Source organism: Malaclemys terrapin, chromosome 4, assembly GCF_027887155.1.
Source record: "Malaclemys terrapin pileata isolate rMalTer1 chromosome 4, rMalTer1.hap1, whole genome shotgun sequence".
Lineage (NCBI taxonomy): Eukaryota > Metazoa > Chordata > Testudines > Emydidae > Malaclemys > Malaclemys terrapin.
This window is the reverse complement of record NC_071508.1, coordinates 102902991-102927870: the sequence shown is the minus strand read 5'-3', so window position 1 is coordinate 102927870 and position 24880 is coordinate 102902991. Positions and strand designations below refer to the sequence as shown.

Here is a 24880-nt window from a genome sequence, read left to right as displayed (position 1 = left end):
ATTTAGCCAGAGGTATTTATAGTATAAGTCATGGCCAGGTCACAGCCCATGAATTTTTATGTATTGCCCTTGACCTGTCCATGACTTTTACTAAAAATACCCATTACTCAATCGTCGTTTTAGCTATGGTTATTTGTATGGACCAGGATTTTCAAAAGTGACTGGTGATTTTGTGTGCATTTGTTTATGTGTACCCAACTAGATACATCCAAAATCACAAGCTATTTTTGAAAATCTTGGACTCTAGTCTTTTTTTTTTTTTTTTGCAATAATCTTTGACCTGATTTTCAAAAAATCAGCCATGTCACTTTGTGTGCAGAAACTTGCAGACAATTGGACATCTAATTTGTACAATATTAAAATGCAATTCAGGTGTTTTACACATGCAAATGGATGGGTTTGGCCTTGCTGATTGGTCATTTGCACACACAGCCACAATAATCACACATCTGTCTGTCTGAAAATTTGGTCCATGATTGTGAAGAATGTGGGAAATATCTGTATTAATTTCATGAACATTTTAGAGAGAGAGAGAGAGAGATCTGTGGGTCTGGTGGTCATAGCAATTCAGGCTAAAGGGTATCTAAGGGTGAAATCAGTCTTAGTTAGTTTTGGTTGGCAAGAAACAAAGTAAATGGCTGTAGATATCCCCAGCTGCTGGTACTGAAATGGATAGTGGAGGTTATAATTCCTTTTAAGTTTGCTTACAGTAATTTGGAATTGGGAATCTGACTGGGCCCCTGGGGGGTGATCCCATATTGAAATCGCAGGGACTTTTAGATGGGAACTCTTAAACAAGGAGCTTGAAAGTGATTAAAGGCTAAGCTTCTGAAGAGACAGGGAGATGTAGGTCTGCAGAAGAGCAGATAGTAGCTTGGTCCTCAGGAGAGCAGGGAGATACCAAGACTACATCTGGCCTATCTAACTGATTGAAGGAAATGTTAGGCTTAACATTTACGTATTTAGGCTTTTGTTGCTTTAATCCTTTTCTCTCTGCTTGTTATGTTCCTATAGATAAATAAATAGCTTGTTCAAAAAAAAAAAAAAGTATCTGGTGTCACTGTGTGTACCAACTGGTCACAGTTCCTTGAACCTGCTGAGGAAAGCACAGATGGGAAACTGTTGATCAAGGCTAACAGTGGGTTGAATTGTGTGATTCCCCTCTGAGAGAAGTGCATGCATAGGCCTGTTACTTGAAAGAGGTGCCCATGGAGAGACCGAGAGAGACAGGACAAAGACACAGCCCACCCCTGAGCCCCAGCAATGAATTACAAAAGCATCTGAAGTAGGCAGACAGTAAAACAAAATTAAAATGTTATTTCTATTGATTTTATTATAACACTTTATTCAAACAGGTAAAACTTTGTGACTTTGGCTTTGCCCGAATCATTGGAGAGAAGTCATTCAGACGCTCAGTAGTGGGCACACCAGCTTACCTAGCTCCAGAAGTGCTGAGAAACAAAGGCTATAATAGGTCTTTGGATATGTGGTCTGTGGGTGTCATTATTTATGTGAGCCTTAGTGGTACATTTCCATTCAATGAAGATGAAGACATTCATGACCAAATCCAGAATGCTGCTTTCATGTACCCACCAAATCCCTGGAAGGAAATCTCTCATGAAGGTAACATCCTGTTTTTGATTCTAGAATCTGTATGCCTATACAGTATAACTATATTGCCTTATATTGGGTTTTTCTCCATTTGACAAGTGACAAAAAGAGATTAAAATTACAAATCAAATCAAGTATCATTCTAACTTTTTAAAACATCACTCTTGTTAGGCCTTCTACCATTAGGATCATTGTTAAATTACAATGAACTTTTGTGTTCTCAGTGTGGAGCTTTTTGTTATGGAAATAATAGTGTGATGCAATGAGAATTTTTCTTGAGTCTCCACAGGATTTAATATTCTGTACCTCCTGCACTGTCTGACTTGTGGTGAAATAGTGCATTTCAGAGTGTGGGGGTGCAGTGTTAGACAAAGTCTGGGCAAGAGGGCCTTGAGTGAGGGGCACAGTTATGTTCGTGTTCCTTAATTCTTCAGGCACTATAAGGATTAAAAGAGCACTCTGAGCTACATGTTGTATTGTAACAACTGGAGTGACTTCTGACCCTTGGACACCGTGGGTTCAGGCAGGAAGGATGTTTCAGAGATGCTGGGTGTGTGAGCAGCAAGTTGGAGTGCATTTTTTTCTTGCCTTACCCTGCCGCTTTCAGTACTGATAGTTCCTCCAGGTAGGGTTGCCACCTCTGAGGTACAAAAAAACAGAACATCCATCATGGAGCCGGAGCCTTTCCTGTGTGGTCTCTGCTTTTTCAATAAGTTCAATAATAACCTGGCCACGCCCGGTTCTCGAGTTGGAGGTGTTGTGGTTATGCTCTGGGAGTGGTCAGAGCCAAGGTAGCCAGCAACCAGCCACCCGGATAGGGGGAGTGGAATTGTGTTTCTGTTGGAAGCTGTCAGGGCTAGGCACAATGTGACCCTTCCCCTTTCTGGTTGAGCTCCTTAACCCTCCCCTCCACAGCTGAAGCTTTGATCAAAATTGTGGTGAATGGTATATTATTACACAACTGACAAAAACTGGAATTTTTAATGTCCCAGGAATACTTACAGATTTCCTGGGACAATTGCCTCAAAAAAAGGATGATCCTGGGGAAAGCTGGACAGGTGGTGACCCTACCTCCAGGGCATTATGCCTCTGTGGGCTGAATACTGCTTACTCCCCTAACTCAAATCAGTTTCTGGGGGCCACCTTCCACTGCTCCCAAAGCATAAATGCAACTGGACGCTGCTCTCTGCTGTTTGTGGGAAATGCTCACTTTCCCTGATTTGAGGTTGAACTGTCTCCCTGCTGCTGCACTTATCTGCCTCTGCACCTCCTCTTCCTCCATCCCCACCTATCTCTACAACCCACTTCTCATCTACAGATTGCTTCTGTATCTTGCCACTGTCTCTGTAGGTGAGGTAAAGGGGGAATTAAACAATTACAGAGCAGAGGGAGTCACAAACCGATTGGTTTTCAGGAGCAGAACATGAAAACAGCACCACAGGAGAGACTGTGGAGGGAAAGGCTTAGCAGGTAAAAGTGTGACACTGGGAACTAGAGCACTAGTCAATAGTATCAAAGACTGCTGTTAAATATAAAAGAATCAGTATGGATAACTGACCTTGGATGTCTCTAGGGAGATCATCAACCAAGAGTAGTTAAATATCTGAACCAGGCCTAACCAAACAGGGCTGACTGAAAACTAACTGCCTTCAGGTGATGGCTGCCTGACTTCACCACAAAGTGTTTGTGTGTAATGGATTTCCTCAGCCAAGTTGAGTTTCCATTTTTAAACAGTTGTTCTATCTTATTTCTCTCTCGACCCCCACATCCAAAAATATTTCTTTTTCTAAACTTCCTTGGTGAATGTTGAAGCAAAAAAAAAAAAAATCAATAGAAATAATAGAATCCTAATTTAACTACATATGACAATATGAGAGTTAAAGAAGTAGAATTTAAAATATCCTGGGGAATGTTCCTCTAGTGGTTAGAACACTTGGAAGTTAGAGACTTGGAAGCAGGAGTCTGGCTTTTATTGCTGTCTCTGATTCATTATGTGACTTTGGACAAATTAACTATCTTCTCTGTGCCACCGCTGACATGTTTAAAATATATATAATAATACCTCCCTCAAAGGACTACTTTTAGGCCTAATTAATTGTTTATAGAGTGCTTTGAGACCCTTGGATGAAAGGTGCTAGATAAATGAATACATTGTGTCTGTTGCTGCATTTACAGTGGCAGAATAAAGTTTGATAAAATCAACTGAAAAAAAGAGTTTAAAATGTTGTAGAAAAGTACACATAGAAAACCACCAAAAACCTCCACAACTTTTTATATTATGCATTCTGATTGAATCTGAGTGTTGTGCACGATGCTTTACCTGGCATTAGAGAGATAAGCAGACAGCAATCAACACAGAAGAGGCAGCAGGAAATTGTCTCCCACAAGTCCCCACTACGGCAGACAGAAGATCAATCTCTACATTCACAGCTGAAGATTCTGTAGAAGCATCTATGGAAAACCCACCTGCTGTGGTGTTATCTCTACCCTTTCCAGAGTCACATCCTCAGTTAGGAGAGTCATCAGGTATAATTCTGCAGAATGGAGAGTCTGAGCTTGTCATATATAAAATGGGGGGAGGGGAAGAGAACCACCATACATTTTAACAAAAGATCATTGATTTTAAAAATTGCTTACACATTGTGGTTGTTTTATATATTTACAGTTACTTCATTGTTTGATCAGTTAGCCCGTATTGGAGATGAATTGAACCAAAATCCCCAGTCACAACAACCTGAATTTGTTTGAATTCAGGCAGGAAATTGGAATCTGAATGCAACTCCAAATTTCGCAAGCTGGATTTTATCTCTAACATAGACTAAATAAAACTCTCACATCTAAACACTACCCATTAACTTTAGTATGTTCAAAAACAGATGCATGCTATCTATTTTGGGGCCAATTCTTGTCTAGATTATATTCTCGATAGTACAGTGATAGTTGAAACATACTATAGCTGGACAAAAAATAAAAACCTATCGGGAGGGATTTCAGTTATTCTGAAATGTTCAAACGGACTAACTTTTCAATTTTTTAAAATTTTCATTATTTTAATATATTTTATTTTTATTTAAAATGTTATGAAAATGGTTTTGATATTCACTTTTTCAGTAACTTTCAACACATATAAAAAGGAACATTCTTGTGAGGAAATTTTTAAGGAACATTTTTCAAAAAATAAAAGTTTCAGCAGCCCTGAAGGTACCTGATGGATTTTACATTAGAAATCTGGGGACTGGGATAAGTGAATGACATAAGAAAATCATATAGCCTAATGAAGCATGCACTGACGTCTGACATGGTATACTATACCCCTGTGCAGCTGAGCAAGCACTGCAGAGACAATGAAGACATGCTGGATAAAATGTTTTCTTGAACAAAGGGATAGAGACCTCAGGGGATATTTACTTTCTTAGGGTATGTGTACAGTGAAAAAAAAAGGCTGCAGCAGTGCATCTCAGGGCCCAGGGCTACAGACTCATGCTCGCACTGCAATGCTAAAACTAAACACATAGGTGTTCCTGCTTGGACTGGAGTGCTGGCTCTGAAGCCTGGCAGAGGAGGTGGGTTTCAGAGCCTAAACTCTAGCCTGAGCAGGAACACCTACACACCTATTTTTAGCACCAAAGCACGAGCACATTGTGCACAAGCCTGAGACTTGCTGTTGCAGGGTTTGTTTATTGTTGTTTTTTTGCATTGTAGACATACCCTTAATTGACTCCAAAGAAGTTAGTTCTTGTAGCCTGTGGTCAGGTGAGAAGCCCTTTTAGGTCATATGAATTCAGAGTCTGAGAGGTTCAAGTTGGAACTAAAAGTAAGGAGATAATTGAAAATGGCTTCCAGGTCCAATGGAGATCCATAGCTAGAAGAGAATTCTGTGGTATAACCAAGTGCATTCTGTAGCTAGTAAAATTCCCAAGCTAAACCTGAATTAAACCTCGTCAGATGAAACCTGGAGCAATTCAGTGGAATTCAGAGATTAGCTGAGACTGGCTTGACAGTAACTGAAGACAGAGGATATAAACAAAAGGTTGCCAGTAGATAGCAAGATGAGATGTTGAACGACATAATTAAATCTGTTTTTGTACAAGATTACCAAAGAAATTACATCACCACAGTAACCCAGATTACTTCCGTTATACGCCAGAATTTAAAGGCATTGAACAGCATCCAGCTTCCAAAGTGAAGTTAATGTGTGATTCGCCAAAATGAAACAAACCACCACCTTTGTTTGTGGACACAAGGCACTTTAATGTGAAATAATTTGAGTTCACCCACAACAAATTTCAAGAGTAGGCCAGCCCTAAGACTAATATATATACTTAGCTTTTTGAGAGATGCTTCTCATGAAGACAGGTTATTATTACAATACACAAAATCAGAGGTGGAGAAAATGCAGCTGCTTGGTTGTAAAGCACCTTATGTTAGAATTGTTTACCAAGTTTCTGGAGAGAATTGTTCAGTTTTGGAAGCCCAGAATGTAACAGTTCTTTCATATCATCTACCAGCTTCTTCCTCGCCCCAACCTTATGTTACTATGTTTAGTTAACAATTTTATATTCCTAAAGACATAACCTGGATTACAATTACATCCGGTTTATAAAACAGCTAATGATACAAAGCTATAAAACATGTTGATTGGATTTTTTTGGTCATCATTGTACTGTGTGCAGTTCTTAGGAAATTTTGTAATGTGTACATTTTCAAAAGGATGCTGTAAATATAATTCTGAAGGTTATTTGTTTCCCAAAAAATCAATTTACATTTTATTGACTAATATGTGAAGGAGGGCGGAACCAGACACAGACATGACAGTAATAATAATATAGTGTACTGGAGAGTATTGTGTGGCTGTGTTGGGACTTTCCTTTTCTTCTTTTTGGCTTTAGAAAGTAGCAATACTTGCTTTTGTTGTTTTGAACTTTTAATTTATATATGAAAAAATGACTTGAGCTTTCAAGGGGGCATTTATGATTTTGAAAATCTAAATATATAAACCAGCATTATATAATAATACCACCTTGCTATTTTATAGCATTTGTGACCCTTGATTTCAGAGTGCCTTACAGAGGAATATAGGAATATCATTATCCCCATTTCACAGATGAACCACACACACAAAATATTTGACATCACTCTGTGCATAATAAATGGAAAAGTGTAACCCTTCGGTTACATTTCAGAATGCTGTTGTGGTTACTGAACTAGTCACCCAGGGCCAGAAAGCAAGCCAAAGCAGAAAACTACAAAAATACTGATAACAGGCTTGTTTGTTCCAAGGAACAATGACTAGAATGGACATGTGATTTACTAAAAATTGCTTATTGTTCTGACTGTTCTTTGTGTTTAGATGGTCAGATTCAAAGCAAAACAGATGGGGTATTAGACCAGAGCCAGAGGAAAATTGGAGAAGTAAAAAAGGTCACCTTCCCTGCTTTCAGTGTATTTACATTTCTTGCTGTTTTTCCCCCCCTTATGACTATCTTTTATTACTTGTATTGTGGTAGTGACTAGAGATTTTAATCAAGGATCAACTCCCATTGTGTTACTCATTGTACAAAAACACTTAACCTAAAGATTATTCCTGACCATAGAGAGCACTCCCATTGGCATAATTACTCCACTTCCGCAAGAGGTGGAAGCTATGTTGGCTTTTTTTCACACCCCTGAGCGACATAAGTTAATTAGCTTAAGCGGTAATGTAGGCAAGCCCCTAAGTGTACAATAAGGCGGATTCAACAGACAGGGAGCACAAGTAAACAGTGTGATGATACTGGTTACCATGATAAGGAGAGGTTACAGCACACTAGCTGCCTAATCGTTGAGTTTTTGTAGGCATGATAGCAGAGGAGAGTTTTAAGTAAGGATTTGAAGGAAGCAATAAAGGTGGCTTTCTGGATATTTACAGAGAGCTCCTTCCATGCATTGCAGGGGAGGGGGGGTAGCATGGGAGAAAGCATGAAAGTGTTTGTTGGAAAAGGGCAATCAAGACTGGCATAATTGGCAAAGTGAAGGCAGGCATCATCTTCATAGCCCATGAAAGATGAAAGGTAGGGTGAGTATAGGCTGTGTAAGTCCTTAAAAGTGAAGGGAAGTAAAAGAAAGAGGGAGGTGGGGGAGGAATGCAAATAGAGAGGAGAGGAAAGGGAGACGAGAGGAGGATATGGTCAAAATAATGAGCCATGATCTTTGCAGAAGTGTTTGCAATGGATATAAATGGGGCAATATAAAAGACAGGATTTGTCAAAGTCATAGAGGAGGAGGTTGCAGTACCGTGAGATGAGATGAGGTCCTTGGAGAATTTTAGCTGTGTGGATGCAGAGAAAAGTCCAGATGTTCTGCAGGAATACATGGCAAGATTTAGACATGACCTGATCTAAGGGTCTACAGGAAGGATGAGTCAAGGATTATGTCTTGTTTATGATCTTGAGTGATACAGAAGATAGTTGGTGTTGACCATGGTGACAGAGGTGAGGCAATCCTAATTATTCTTCTATTATGGAGCCCCATCTAATTTTTTATGCTTGTGCATAGGTTAACATTGTTCAGCAATATTCTTGCTAGGTACATCCAGTAGGTCTGAACTGCTTGAATGGAAAATGATTTTTTTAAATGTTCTCATTATGTTGAAAATCTTTACGTGATATATAACTTTCTATTGGCAATCATTCACTCAGCTTTGGCTGTTCTCCACATCATAATGAGCAACGCTGACATACTTTTGAGTGGTGAAAGAGAAAATACAGCCATGACGCCCAAAGCATTCTCAGAGGATTTGAGCATTTATATTATGCACATGAATCACAGTAATGTGTAGCATTGATTGTCATAGATGGTAGCACAATGGTGCTAAACTGACTGCATAGTCAAACTTAGTCCTGCAAAAAAACTGAGACAGGTTACATGGTCTTGGATTTATGGATGTAGTTTTCATTTTTAATTTTTTTAGCAACTTTCCTAACTGTAAACTCATGGCCAGATTTTCAAAAGTGGGAAATGTTGGGTACAGAGCTGTTATTAAAAATCTGGTTCTCAGTGAAGTTGATTATTTTAGACATCTTTTGGACATTTATGAAGAATACACTTAATACTCTTCATGTTCTGTCCATTAATTTAGTTTATGTAGTAACATGTTGACGAAATGGACGAATCCTCTTTCTTAACAAAGTCCAACAGTATCACAGTTTAAAGAGATCTAATGCCCTTTTCACTAAACATATTGTTCGTTTACTTTAGCACTTCTCTCATCTGTAACAATGACAATAGACTAGTCAGTTTTGTTTTCAGGATCTCGCATAATACTGGATCAATGCTTCAGCTTTTGAGTTGTGAACAATGCAAGAAAGAGTGTGGTTGTCTACAAAGTTTTACAGGAAGGAGAAATTTTATGTAGATATTTGTATTAGTGTTTTATTTTGCAAAATGTTAATACAAAATAATTAAGTTTTGGTCTCGAATTTGACTTGACATTCAGGCTCCTACTTTCAGTTGGCTCACTACCGTATCAGATCTCTGAAAGTTCAGTGTCTTTCCTTAAAAGGAAACATATCATGAAGAGGTGTTTTTATGGTCTTGGGTTTTTTTTGTTATGATGAAAACATACAGCATTTCTTGAAAGAAAAACTATTTTAAGTCTCCTTCAGACTACAAGGTACTTTCAAATCCACCAGACTTAAACTGAGGATTTAATTAATATCTATGACTCTGATGACCCTCTTGGATTCTGCTGTGGCATTATGTCCCAGAATTACTATAGTACTTCCCTTGTAACGTTAAGTGTATATTGTTCCTATTTCTCATTCACATTCTTTTTTGAATAAAATTATGATAAATCTTATCTCCTGAACTGCAGAACTGTCAGCATCCTAAAGTATAGTTAGATGCCTCAATCCATTTGGTATGTTATTACTTTATAACCATAGGTGTATGTAACATAATGCCATCTATGTTTGGTATCTCTTTTAGAAAAAAATAATAAAATGATGGCAAATAAGGTATTCTCTCATTTGATGATGTGCACTTCCACAATGAGTAATAACAGTTCTTTACAAAGTAAAACTATCCTGGATTAGATACATTTATATTATGGAGGTATTGGTAGTGGCTCCTTAATTAAGGTTGAGATGAGTTTTGCAGTTGAAGCATGGATTCAACCACTTTGTTATGTATGAAAAATATATCGTCCCCAAAATTACAACACCTACTCCTTGAGTACAGAATTAACTTTGAGAATTTATAAGGAAAGCTCTTAGTTTAGAAAGTAAAATTCATTAATGATGTTTCCTTCAAGAAATTTAGTACCTAATATCAGAATTGTTTTTTGCCCCCAATAATCTCATTAACAGAATGACAGATTCTTTAAAGTTCCCATATAGTTAAAACTTATGGAAATCTTGGGCGTAAACTACATTGCTCAGGTGTGTGAAAAATCCAAGCGTACTTAAGCCAAACTAACCCCTTGCATAGACAGTATCAGGTTGACAAAAGAATTCTTCTGCTAGCCTAGCTACTGCCTGTCAGGGAGGTGGATTACCTACACCAAAAGGAGAGCCTCCCATCAGTGTAAATTCTTCTTTGAGTTATGGTTCCTATTGTATTCCACCAGGGTTATGTGCCTGGAGCCAGAGCTGGTGAAAGCAATACTGTTTGGCGGTCTGTGCATGCATCTTGTGCCACCTGTGGTTTTGCCCGAGGCAATAAAGGGGGCAGCGGGCTGCTGGCGTCTCCAGTTCCTTCCTCCTGCTGCATGGAGCGAGTCAGAGCTTATCTCTCCTATCGTCCTTGTGATGCACTTTCCGAAAATTTTACAAAATATCCTTAGTACTGTTAGTAGTTTAGATTTATTATTTTGTTTTGTTTTTTTTTTTGAATTTTCCTTTCATACTAGATTTAGCACTGGTGATGCTGCTTCAGCGGTTTGCAATCCATAGTGTTTGAGTCTGAGGTCTGATTATTTTAGAACCTGGTTTTAAAAAAAAAAAAATCAGTCTCCAAGTGTATCCTCTCTGATGAACTGCAACCTTGTCATGGTGGAGAGGCTTGTGTGGGCTAAAGATCCTCAGAGCTACATCGTGTGGAGCTTTCATATTCCTGATAGGATCCCCCTTTGCAAGCAGGTCTGAGATGAGGCTCCTGACTAATCACGGTCCAAACTTCACAAGACCCCAACAGTGGATTAGGCGCATATAGAGGACCTTTAGTACTCTGCGGCTGTGAAGGCAGATCAGGGTTGCAGCAGGAGGGAGGCCCGTGGCTGTCCTGGTTCTCCTTGCCCCTGGCTCAGGGTTTTCGTCCTGTCAAGTCTCTTGTGGTCAATGCCTGCACACCAGTTTCCCCACATTAAAAGATTTCATGCGCAGGCCTCTGCCAAAGGGCTCACACCCGCACAAAGCCCTGCAGCGATGGACAAGTGGCGGTGAAGACAGGAGCAGTGATCTCTGGGAATCTTTAGTCATAAATTTGCATACAGGCGGCAGCCGTATGACAGTTGTCTTTTGCTTGGATGAGACAGAAGTGCATTTCAGCATTAGCAATTGTGACTGAGCAGGTCTTTTTAGGATCCCGTCCGTGCACCCCAAATGGGGAGGGGGCTAGAAAAGTTGCCCCAAACATAGGCTGTCTCACACTCTTCCAACTGGATGGCCCTATCCAGTGGGATCACTGAACTCCACGACCAAAGCAAGAGATAAGACAATGAATTTCGCCACCTGGAATGTCTGCGCTCTTATGGACTCTCAGCACAGTGAATGCCCAGAAGGACGAACTGTCATAATTGCCAAAGAACTGGCAAGGCTCAACATTGACATTGCATTTCTTAGTGAGACCTGCTGAACCAATGAGGTCCAATTAAAAGAATGGAGGTGGCTACACCTTCTTTTGGAAAGGAAAGCCATCTGAAGAGAGAGACATTCATAGGATTGGCTTTGCCATCAAAAATACTATCGCCAGTCAGCTTTTGGAGCTTCCTGTGGGCTCAATGAGCGTCTCATGACTCATGACTCTTCCGCTCAAGCTCAGCAACAACCAATATGCCACAGTCATTGGTGCATACGCCCCAACACTTGATGAGGAAGACAACAAGGAGCAATTTTATAGTGCTCTTCATGCAATCCTCACAGCCACACCTAAGGCAGACAGACTCCTGGGAGATACATCCTCACTCCAAACACTGACACCTCCTTGACTATGTTATAATCAGAATTCAAGATTACACAGATGTCCATATAACACGAGCCATGAGATGTACAGATCACTGTTGGACAGCCCATTGATTAGTAAGATCAATCATATACCTGCAGCTCCACCACACCGCAAACACCCCAAGACTAAGCAAAAGCGGTACAACAGCAAAGCACTTCAGGACCAAGCCAGCTGTGAGATGTTCCAGCAACACCTGTCTGAGAAACTCTATAACTTGCCTGATAACATCATTGACACTCAAGAGCATTGGAATCAACTTAAAAATACCATTTGCAGTGCTGAAACTATAGGATATTCCATTCAATGGCACCAAGACTGGTTTGACTAAAACACTAAGGAAATCCGAGCATTAATTCAACGGAAAAGAACTGCATTCTGTAACTGGCAAAATTATTCCTCTAAGCAACGAAAACATGAGGCTTGTCACTTGCTCAAAGACGAAGTCCGAAGGAGGCTACATGACATCAAAAATAAGTGGTGGCAAGAGAAGGCCTCTGAGATCCAGGGTTTCATAGACCAGGATGACATGGGAAGCTTCTTTCAAGTAACAAAAGCTATACATGGGCCAAACTACTAAGGCCTAACCCCTTTACGTTCCCAGGATGGTGCCACCCTCCTCAAGGAAAATGCAGCAATTAAACAACGATGGAAAGAACACTTTGAGAGCCTACTAAGGGCATGGCTACACTTGCAGATGTAAAGCGTTTTGCGTTAAGCCAGCCTTCCTAGAGCGCAGTAGGGAAAGCACTGCAATCTGTCCACACTGACAGCTTCAAGCGCACTGGCGTGGCTACATTTGCAGCACTTGCAGCGGCATTGGGAGTGGTGCATTATGGGAGGGGTGGGGTGGAGTGTGACAGGGGGTGTGTTGTGTGTATGGGGGGGAGATAGAGTGGGTTTTTGTGGGGCTGAGAGCATGTCAGCATGCTGTCTTGTAAGTTCAGACAGCAGCAGACCTCCCCCTTACCCCCACCCCTCTCTGTCTCTCACACAGCATTCCACAGTAATGGCTCGCATGCCGGCTGTCAGAAACAGAGCTTTGAAAGGGCATTTCCATCATTCCTACAGGAGTTCAAAACAATGACAAGAGTGGCCACTTGACTTATGGGATGTTTCCGGAACCCGATCAGAGTGCAGTAACGCAACATTCACACTGATGCCTGGGCGTTGTAGCCAAGACGCAGCAAACATTATTCCTCTCGCTGAGGTGGAGTACCAGCAGCGCTGTAGCCACGGAGTCAGAGCGCTCTACATGCATTGCCAGCGTGGACAGGTAGTGAGCTAGTGTGCTTGGGGCTCCTTTATTGCGCTGTAACTCGCAAGTGTAGCCAAGCCCTTAACTGCGAATCCACAGTCTCTGAAGACACCATCGAGTCTATTTCACAACACTCGGCAATGGAACACCTTGCTGAGCCCCCATCTTTTGAGGAAGTCTGGCGTGCCATCACCCAGATAGAAAAAAATCACAAGACACCAGGCCCAGGCGGCATCCCAGCTGAGGTTTTTAAAGCTGGTGGAACAATGCTCTAGCACAAACTTTGCCAACTCTTCGACAAAATCTGGACCTGTGAAGAAATTCTACCTGACTTTAAGAATGCCAACATTGTTACAATATTCAAGAAAGGGGACATATCTTTGGGCTGGTCTACACTGTGGGGGGGTGGGAATCGATCCAAGATACACAACTTCAGCTACGCAAATAGCATAGCTGAAGTCGAAGTATCTTGGATCGAATTACCTGGGGTCCAGACGGCGCGGGATCGATGGCCGCGGCTCCCCCGTTGACTGCGCTACCGCCGCTCGCTCTGTGGAGTTCCGGAGTCGACGGTGAGTGCGTTCGGGGATCGATATATCGCGTCTTAACGAGACGCAATATATTGATCCCAGATAAATCGATTGCTACCCGCCGATATGGCGGGTAGTGAAGACGTACCCTTTGTGTGGGAACTACAGAGATATTGCTCTCCTCTCCATCGCAGGGAAGATCCCTGCCCGGATTCTACTAAATCGCCTTCTTCCCCTTGCCAAGGAACACCTCCCCAAATCACAGTCAGGCTTCAGGCCATCCTGAGGCACAACTGACATGATTTTCATGGTATGACAGATTCAGGAGAAGTGCAGAGAGCAACACCAGGAACTATTCATGGCATTCATCGATCTAACCAAGGCCTTTGACTCTATCAATCATGATGCCCTATGAAAGGTGCTGTGTAGGTTTGGCTGTCCACAGAAATTCATTTCCATCATCAGACTACTCTGTAATGGAAAGACTGCCACCATTTTGTGCAATGGCTCAGAGACCAAACCATTCATCATTCGCACTGGTTTCAAGCAGAGCTGTGTCATTGCTCCAACACTTTTCTACATTTACCGTGCTGTGATCCTGATTCTCATCCATGACCACCCTCCTGATGGAATTGGGATTGAGTATCATATGGATGGCCAAATCCTCAATCTCTGACATCTCCAAACAAAATCTCAGATCACAAGAATTGGCATCACTGACCTTCAGTATGGAGATGACTGTCATTCTCTCTCTCTTTCTCATGCGCGCGCGCACACACACACACACACACACACGCCAACCTGCAAAGTACCCTAAATCTTTTTGCAGATGCCTTTCACAGCCTCTCTCTCTCTCTCTCTCTCTCTCTCTCTCAGCATTGGGAAAAACAAGGTACTCTACCCAGTCCTCACCTGCACAAACTACTTTTCGTACTCCACAAATCACCATCAGTGGAGAACCCCTGGAGAATGTGGACCATTTTCCATACCTTGGTGGCCACCTCTCCCAAACAGCCAGCCTTGACAAAGAAATTGAATACAGGATCCACTGTGCAAGCACATCCTTTGGAAACTACTCAAATGAGTTTTCAATTATAAGGATCTGCAAACAGGCACCAAATCTTGGTTTACAAGGCAGTTGTCATCCCCACCCTTCTCTGGGTGTGAGACCTGGGTAACCTACGGACAACATCTCAGGCAGCTGGAGTGGTTCCAACAGCGCTGCTTCAGGACTCAGGAGGATTCTCAGGATCAGCTGGGAAGACCGACACACTAACATCAGCATTCTCTCTGCAGCCAACATCAGTAGTATAGACGTGCAGGTCATGAAACACCAACTCTGCTTGTCTGGCCACTGTGTACATATGCCTGACACTCGCCTCCCAAAGCAAATACTCTTCTCTCAGTTAAGTCAGGGAAGAAGGGCTCGCAGAGGGCAGCGGAAGCGTTTCAAAGACATACTGAAAGTACATCTTTAAAAGGGAGGCATCAACCCAACAAACTGAGAGGACTCGGTGCGGAACACAGCACAGTGGTGCCACACCATTCACCAAGTCACAGCTCACTTTGAGGAGAGCAGATGTACTCATGAGACAGAGACGTGACAAAGGAGGAAAGAAAGGGCACAAGAGTCCAGCCAACAACTATGTGTCTTCCAAGATTCCACCTGTCACTCCTGTGGGAAAATCTGTAGGGCATGAATTGGGCTTCTCAGACACTTAAAAATCCACCAAGGAACCCCCTTGGCAGATATCATCCTCGCATCAAGGGATAACCGAAGTGTGACTTTGTGAATCTCCAATACTTTAATAATGCAATTAAATCAACACAGATATTATAGGTCTATTTTCAGAATTCTTTCCATTGTTTGAATTGCCCTTTTTTAAAAGAACTCCTATTGAGGTTGAAAAAAATGTATGATCTTTGAGAACTCATAGCTGAGGTCCCATACAACGGCAGAAGGGCAAACATAGCACCTATCTTTAAAAAAGGGAACAAAGAGGACCCAGGAAATTATAGACCACTAAATCAATTTGTAAGCATCTAGAAAATAATAAGGTAATAAGTAATAGTCAACATGGTGCCACGCTTCAAGGTTCAATTCAGACCAGTGGCGGGGGGAGGTGTCACCACTTGACCTACAACCTTGGGTGCCTTTCAGTGCTTTGCTGCTGTAGCTCTCAGCCTAGGACACTCACAGCCAACCCACAAGTATTCAGGTCACCCTGAGTGTCTGTGTGCTAAACAGCTCTGGTTTAGCAGCCGATCTACAGCCCCACGCTGGCTTTCACCAGGCTTGGTTACAACCAGCAAGGTGACCTCAACACACTCCCAGTACCAAATTTCCACAAAACCATGTGCCCTGAAGTGTCCAGCCCTCTCCTGGACAGCTCAGGGAAATAAAAAGATTTGTTGCTTCTTTAAAGAGACAAAAGCACATTGCAGCTTATTAACTTAACTGGGGTAAATACATTCTTCCCTTCAAACACTGAGTTGGTTTGTAGTAATAAACAATTAACAATAGGACATAAGTTAAGTGATCCAAATGAAAGGAATAAAGTTAGAAAAGATTACAAGGAATAAAAGTGAGGACATGCATCCGAAAGTGTAAAACTTAATCTAGCAAGATACAGGCTTTGTTCTATGTGGTTTTGCTCACCAAACCTTCATTCTTCCAAGTCATGGTTGACTTTCCCGTAGTCAGGGCCTTTCACAGAAGTTCAAGATGATGTCTTCCTATGTGAAGAATCTTTTCCTGAGCACATTTCTCACCTATATTCAGTTCTCAGAGACTTCAGCTCCCCACTCTCCTTGCTTGAAGGACCCATCTTTCTAAGGTTGCAAGAGCTCTGTTCGCTTGTGTCTGTATAGCAATGGATACCAAAGATAGCTTCTGCTCTTGCTTGTATCTTCCAAAGTTCAATTACCTTGTTTCAAGAGGCAGAGTGACCTCATGCTGTTTTTCCCTTCCTGTGGGCTTCCCACCCCCTGTAAATTGGGCTTCCTGTTTTTGATTACACCATGCTAAAATGTACATAGAAGAGAAGTAAATAGCTGTCATGTTCACTCCTGTCTGGCTGTTTTTTGCTTTGTTTGGAAACAGACGGTAAAGCCTAATATCCATAATTCCTTATATAGTGTTAATATATATATTTTACAATGCTGTTAATCACTAGTGTATTATAGGCTTTCATAAACACCTCACTTGACAAACATTCATAATACAGTAATATTGTATACAATCAGTCGATTCAGTTGCTTATTACTAGAGGTTCAGACCCCTTGTCTTTACAGCCCAGATAAAGTTTATCTTCCCTGCTGGAATCTGTCTCTGCCTCTTCCGCCCACCCCCACCCCGTGCTTTTTAGCATTGTTTACTTTATATGTAAATGGACCTTCATTGTCTTTGACTGATAACCAGGCAGGTCATAGAAGTAAATACACAGCAAATTCTTTTGTGTAAGGCAGAGCTGATTACCAACTCCCTTTTGATATGCCTGGCTTTAGTCATCATTCCAGAATAGATCCGTAACTCTTAATACACACATCCCACAAGAAGATTAATGATCATGAGTTATTAGTTTTCCAGTGACATATTACATGACACCTTTTGGATACAGATTATAACCACACTGAATTGGTCAGACCAGCTGAAACTCATTATCTGAGACCTGTGAACCCCTTCCTGCCATACATTTTTATATTTCAGCATGATATGTTTTGAAATTATTTTTTTCAGCTATTGATCTCATAAATAATTTGCTGCAAGTGAAAATGAGGAAGCGCTACAGTGTGGACAAGACGCTAAGCCACCCATGGTTACAGGTAATGCTGCATTTCATGCTTTTTCCCTCCTTCTGTATGCATATTTAGATTCTAAACATGAACATTTTTTGGTCTTTAAACAGAGTAGAAGCTGTAAACCCTGATAATTTTCTCAATTCCAGGCAGCCTTTTCCCTGTGCACAGGATATTATTTATTTTTAAGATAGCAAAGTTTCATATTACTAAGACTTCATTACTTTTACAAAATATGCTACTTTACAATACACTAGTGTACTGTGAAATACCATAAAAAACTAAGCTTGTCAAACTAACTGAACAGCATACACTTTGTGCTGTAGAATCTTTTTTTTTTTTTTAAAAAATCCTGATCTTAAATCCATTATAATTGATAGAAAGACATTCACTTCAGTGTGCTTTGGATCAGGTCCTAATTTGCTTATTTACGCAGCTAATTAACTGGTAGCAGGTCTCCCATGCATCAGTGTGAATTAGCGAAGTTCTACTGTGTCTTCAAGGAGAATACAGCATTGTTATTATTTTTAATGAAAGGAAATTTTGCAAGTGTTAAAGCTGTTCTTGAACTTTAAGTCCAACAGTACCAGTTTCTCACACTGAGTCGTAGGCTTTACTATCCAATGGAACTGTCTTCCAGTCAGTTGTATGTTGAGACTTAAATTGGAAGCATCCAAAACCTGTTGCAGGGTAAAATACAGAAAACTAAATGGATGCAGGCAGTGGGTGTGCATTGGGTCCCCTATCAGAGAGGTTTACCATTCAGAACCTGATTCCGCAAGGTATTGAAAGTCCTTAATCTTCCACTGAAGTCAACAGGCATTCAGAGAGGTGCCTGCAAAGCACCCTTCAAAAGAAGTTGAGAATTTTCATCACTTCACAGGAACAAGCTGTAAGAGTGGGGTGAGAGGGAGACAGTTGTGTTCCTGATGAGCCTGAAGTACTGGCATGTATATTAGGAGCTCCTAGACTGTACTGGTATGTAGGCTTTAATTTCAAAGTTATCATTTGTAGTCATGAGGCAGTGAGAATCCTGGGGGTCATAGAAGCATTTGCCCCTAACCATTTGGAGATATGTACTTTTCCCCCTCATTCTGTAAAAGGCTCAGGAGTAAGTAGCTTCTTATACAGCTCCCACGATTGTGATATTTAATCACCTCCCACAGATACAAAGTGTACTGACAGGAATATTTCTATCTATCTTCTCCTATTGACAGGGACTAGGTATTTATGAACTATTTTAGCTACTGTTTGAGTGAGAAACCAAAATAAATCACAACAATGAATGTGGAGGTGCTTGGTTTGTAGCAAGCCTTTAAGGCACTACTATTAATGTTTACTGAATCTGTCATATTGTTCAGTTGTTTTACAGGCTATGTAATTTTTCCACACCACATTTTCCATTTGATTGGACATGAATTACTCTTTTTGCTGTCTTATGAAAAGATATTCACATTGGTAATAGAGCCTCTTCCACCCTTGTACATCTCTCTCTCAAATATCAACATCTCCTTTAGGAACCAGCTATAAAACTCAGTTTCTGAATTAAATTTTAAATTTTGGGATGTTTGTTCCTGCCCACTAGCATTTGTTGCCATTTCTCTAGGCTGCAAATCAGACTGACTACATTTCCTGTTTTAACAAATTTAATAAAATTCCCAATGTCTGTTAATCTAGGTTCTTACATTGCCCTCCTCACCATAGTATTTGATCTATGTAATTAATGGATTTTTCTCCTTTATACTCCCCCTATTGACATAGGGATTCCCATTTTACAGAATGGAGGTAGAAGCAGAGCCGTCCCTAGGGTATGGCGAATCAGAGCAACCGCTCTGAGCCCCGTGCTTTGGGGGGCTCCGCAGTCCCACACAATTGGCCGGTGCGGTCAGTCCCGGAAGTGATGCATTCATCACTTCTGCCCTGGGCCCCACTCCCCACTAGGGACGGCCCTTGGCACAGGATTAATTAAATTTCCCCAAATCACAAGAAATCTGTGGCTGAGTTTGGAATTAAGCAAGGGCTCAAGTCCCAGTTTAATGCCCTATACCCCTTTTCTACCCGTAAAATTGACTGTGCAAATAATTTCAAGGCTACTTTGGAATCCTAGGAGGCGTGTATTTTTACCCAAACAAATTGATGCTGGCTTAGGGTTTGAAAAATCAGAGCCTCGTGTCCAAGCTGACTCCTGATCTTGTCACCAATTACTATACACTGAGATTATGAAACTGCCTTGTCTATCATACATTTGATGTGGTATATAGAATATAAACTGGATGGGGCAAGGAAAGAGCTTGGTATAGTCCCCCATGCATTATATACCTGGTGGGAAGGGGCATTAATCTGATTTGCTATCTGTGCATTTTTCCCCCCTTGCCGTTTTATTCAAATGATATAAGAGCCCCTAGTCTGCCATTACAGCCCATGTAAGGCATAATAGAGCCTTCTGGGACATCTTTGTACTACTCCAATGGTACAGTGTATTATCACACAGTCTAATCAAATGAATTTACTAAACAATCATATGGAAAAAAATTGATAACCATCAATGCAGGCTAATTTCATGCTAGAGTAATTACTCCGGTCAGAGGGAACAATATAAGAGGAAAGCAAGGCATTTAGACAGCAAAACAGAATGGTACATCTCACACTACTGGGAGAGGGATTACTTGTTTTTACAAATACTCAAACTAATACTTCCCCTTTTGGTTTTTCATGCAGGACTATCAAACCTGGTTAGATTTAAGAGAGCTTGAATGTAAAATCGGAGAACGCTACATCACCCATGAAAGCGATGACTCACGATGGGAACAGTACGCAGGAGAGCATGATTTGCAGTATCCAGCACATCTTATCAATCCAAGTGCTAACCACAATGAAAATACTGAGCCAGAGGAAGCAGAGATGAAAGCCCTCAGTGAGCGTGTCAGCATCCTTTAAGTTGCATCCCCTATCATCTGTCAAAACACTGTGGAATTAATAAATACATACGGTCAGGTTTAACATTTGCCTTGCAGAACTGCCATTATTTTCTGTCAGATGGGAACAAAGCTGTTATACTGTTACCACTGTTGATGCATCCGAGTTGCCAAGACAAATCAACAGAAGCATTTTTATTTTGTGTGACCAACTGTGTTGTATTAACAAAAGTTCCCAGACACACTAAACTTGTTATTGTGAATAATTCATGTATTAAATGCATTAAAACCTGTCTCCGCTGTGCCTTTGCAAACTAGTGTTTTTCTTACTTGAGCCTCATATTGGTAAGAGAGAACCTTTCCATACCAATCTCTGTTGTGTGTGCACTATTAGTATTGTAAGTGTAAGCAAACTCTTGAAGAGTAGATTATTACTGCTGTTCTGTGAACAACTTCTACCATTTGGATAAAGTGTTTATTTGCTATGGAAAAAATATATTGAGATAAAGATATAAAAAAGCATGAAAATAACAAATTACATAATACTGTACAGTTTCAAATCAGATGCACCGTCTGTGTATCTGTATTTATATAGACACAAGCACAAACGGTGCAAACTGCTCTAAAGCCTAAATGCCTTAGTAATGTAAACTGCAGTATATGTCAGTTGTATTTCCCCTTTTCTTAAAACATTCTGCTCTAACATGTAAATTCAGAAGCTGAACAACATGTTGCCTTTGTGTATGTTTTCAATAAAAAGTCTTGTTGAAATAAATCTGTTTGATGGTGTTATCCTGAGTTGCTTTTCCTGGTTTGGTTGGGACTAGGAGCATCTTTCAGATTATTCTTTCAGCCTGTGGAAGTGAGTTATATGGAACCACTGAGGGAGCCCTTCCAAGTGGGAGCAGGAATGTGCCATCTGCAGAGCAAGGATGAGTTGTATAGTTAAAAATTACTTTCCCCTTAAGACATGGCTATCTCTATGAACACTAGGAAGATTTAATATACTGAGCACAGTCTGATTTGGAACATACTTTTTGGAACCTGATTTTTGCACCAGTTAAGTTAGTGGGAGCTTTGACTTCAGTGAGCACAGGAATGGGGTCTTTCTCAGGATCAGGAGATTGAGAAAGAAACACTCTTAGATCCATGGAGATGTTTGTTTTCCTTTTGAGTTTGACTCCTTCGATTAGCTCACAGGGTAGTTAACATACATGAGCTTGAGAATTCGTATCCTCTCCCCTATGGCTGTTGGAAGTTATCCAGAAAAATAATACAGCCACACTTCATTTCTATGCAGCTTCCCTATAGGCCACTGTTAAGGTTGCTAGGCATCCGGTTTTCGACCGGAATGCCCAGTCCAAAAGGGACCCTGGTGGCTCCAGTCAGCACCGCTGACCGAGCTGTTAAAAGTCCGGTCAGTGGCGCAGCGGGGCCCGGGGCTAAGGCAGGCTCCCTGCCTGCCCTAGCTCTGCACTGCTTCCAGAAGCTGCTGCCAGGTCCCTGCAGCCCTTAGGTGCTGGGGTGGCCAGGGAAGTGCTGCATGCTGCCCTCACCCCGAGTACTGGCTCCCCAGCTCCCATTGGCCGGGAACTGCGACCAAGGGGAGCTGTCGGGAATGGGTGCCTGTGGGCACAAAGGCAACACACATCATGCAGAACCACCTGGCCGCCCATGCGCCTAGCAGCCTCAGGGACCTGGCGGCCACTTCCTCAGAGCCGCGGTAAGCGCCACTGGGAACTCGCCCCACCTCCCACTGCATCCCAATCTCTTGGTCCAATCCAGAGCCCCCTCCTGCACCCCAAACTCCTTATCCCTGCCCCACCCCTGGCTGGAGCCCTCACCCCCCCCCCACACACACACCAACCCTCTGGCCCAGCCTGGAGCCAAGCCCCCTCCTGCACCTCAAACCCCTCATTTCTGGCCTCACCTCCAACCAGAGCCCTTCCCCCTGCGCCCACCCCCCCGGTCCATCCAGCCCGGAGCCCCCTCCCACACTCCAAACCCCTCATCCCAACCCCCTGCCCCAGCCCGGAGTCCCTTCCCACACCCCAAACCCCTCATCCCCAGCCTCACCCCAGAGCCCACGCCCCCCACCCCAATCCTCCAGGCCAGAGCCCCCTCCTGTACCTCAAACCCCTCATCCTCGGCCCCACCCCCAGCCAGAGCCATCACCCACACCCTAACCCACTGCCCCAGCCTGGAGTCCCCTCCCACTCCCCAAACCCCTCATCCCTGGCCCCACTCCAGAGCCCACACCCCCAATCCCTCAGCCCAGCCCAAAGCTCCCTCCTGTACCCCAAACCCCTCATCCTCGGCTCCATCTGCAGCCGGAGTCCTCCCCCCCCCCGCACCCTAACCCACTGCCCCATCCTGGAGCCCCCTCCTTCACCCCAAACCCCTCATTCCCAGCCCCACTTCAGAGCCTGCGCCCAGAGCCCATACCCCCTTCTGCACCCCAGCCCAGTGAAAGTGAGTGAGGGTGCGGAAGAGTGAGCGACACTGGGAGGGAGGGAGCGAGCTGGGGGGCGGTGTTTCAGAAGGGACAGGACATGGGCAGGGCCTCTGAGAAGGGGCAGGACAGGGGTGTTCAGTTTTGTGTGATTAGAAAGTTGGCATCCCTAGCCATCATGGGCAATGGTATTGCCAGGGAAAGGCCACTAGGAGCCAATGTGGAGGAATAGGGTCTCTACTCAACCAAGGGATTCCTTGCAAAGCTGTCCATGCCAAGAGCCCCATCCATAGCTTTTTACATAGGGTGATTGGGCCAGATAACAGAAATCTTCAACAAAGTGCAAAGCAAAAAGAAACAGACATTATTTGCTGCTTATTAACTTACTTTTGCTTGTTTTGATCTCAAACTCTTCAATGACAGGTTTCAGAGTAGCAGCCGTGTTAGTCTGTATCCGCAAAAAGAACAGGAGTACTTGTGGCACCTTAGAGACTAACATTTATTTGAGCATAAGCTTTCGTGGAAGTGGTCTGTAGCCCACGAAAGCTTATGCTCAAATAAATTTGTTAGTCTCTAAACTCTTCAATGGATGAATGACAATCCAATCACCTTTTACTATAACACTCTTCAGGATAATCCAGTTTTTAAAACATAAGGAACTTAGAAACTCTTAAGCTATAAAAATATATTTTAAAAATAGTAGGTTTTGTTCAGTATATTTTGTGTAATTATAATTTAGTTTTATTTGTCCTGTTAGGCATGTTGCAGTAAAAGAGCAACGTTTATGTATATCTCTTGTTTATTGGTGGAAGTTAAAAATGAATATTTAAATCACAATATTTAGTAACTGTACAAAACACCAATTTGCAAGAGATGTTTGGATTTTCAGACATTGGAATAGTTCATGTGTGAGGCCTGCTTTGGACATTTGTAATCTGTTCTCTGGGTGAAGGGAAAAATGGAGTCAGATTATTGTCAAAAGGAGCAAATTATTTTCAGTTCTCTTAGCAATATAAAAGAAAATTTATGAAAATTGACTTTAAAACCCCAAAAACCTCTACTGCCCCCAAAAGGAAAAACCATCCCCCTAAAACTCAAAGTACACTCCCCGTTTCATCCACCCCACCCCCACCTCCCAAGAAAACTTTAAGTAAATAAAAAGTCTTTGCAACATGGCCTGAAAGTCAAGAAATTTGGACTCTTTTGTGCCAGATTTGTTGACTTTCAGAACATGTTACACAGTCTATCTATTTGTTTAGGATTTTCCGGCAAGGGTGGTTTTTCTGTGTGTCACAAGAATTGCTAGCGGCACTATTGAAATTTTTGTCAGTCTTGATATTTCTCTTTTCTATGCAATTTACATTTGTGTAAGTGTACTTAGAGAGGCATAATATAATCAAATTAAAGCCATACCCATACAGCATGCTTGCAGCTGGGCGTAGAGTGGCTGGTACAGAGCCAGATGTGAACACCCACCCCAGGAGCTGAGGTTCCAGTTTCCTGAGACTGGTGTGTATGCTCCTCATTCTCTTCTCCTTGTTTCCTTCCACATAAGTCTAGCATTTCTGGCCTTATAGCTTTTCTCTACAACTTGGAGGGGAGAAAAGAGGAGAGCCCCTGTTTGTCAGCAGCTTCCTGCCTCATGGACCCAGCGGCACCACTGACTCCTTCCCCTAGCTCCCCCTCACATCTGCCTACTTGCTTCCCCTTCCCACATCCCCGGACAGAAGAACAAGTGGAAAAGAAACCTAGAGGCTGCTCCCTCAGGGGAAGATTAGCAATTTGCAAGCCATAATCATTCCAACTATGGGCATTCATTTTAATCAACTGAGGAAATTTCTGGTTTGGCCAGCTTGCATGAGATCTGGTGTGTTTCTCTTAAAGCATCAGCTCCAGGAATCAGATTATTTGGTGAGAATCATCTCAGCTTTCATTTTTAAAACACCATAAGTTTCTAGCCCCCATACTTGAAATTTAAAAATGTGACCCCCTATAACATTCAAGGCAGTGGGGTAATAAAAAGAACCCAATATTTACTAGTTTAAATTTCATGATTTTAAAGCCAATCTCATTTTTGGAGAGACTGACTTGTGATTTTGAATGTTTAGGGCTAGCAATA

The 24880-nt window shown here is 42.0% G+C and overlaps 1 protein-coding gene across 3 annotated transcripts in view; it reads left to right on the top strand.

The window, feature by feature from the left end:
• PRKD1 (protein kinase D1) overlaps window positions 1-21078 on the top strand; it is a 316426-nt gene extending 295348 nt beyond the window's left edge. For all 3 annotated transcript variants that reach the window (XM_054027843.1, XM_054027842.1, XM_054027844.1), the window contains 3 exons: window positions 1356-1623; window positions 17336-17421; window positions 20113-21078. In XM_054027843.1, the coding sequence (XP_053883818.1) occupies window positions 1356-1623; window positions 17336-17421; window positions 20113-20331 (573 nt within the window). In that variant the 3' untranslated portion in view covers window positions 20332-21078. The remainder of the gene's footprint in view (window positions 1-1355; window positions 1624-17335; window positions 17422-20112) is intronic.
• Window positions 21079-24880: the final 3802 nt, after the last annotated feature.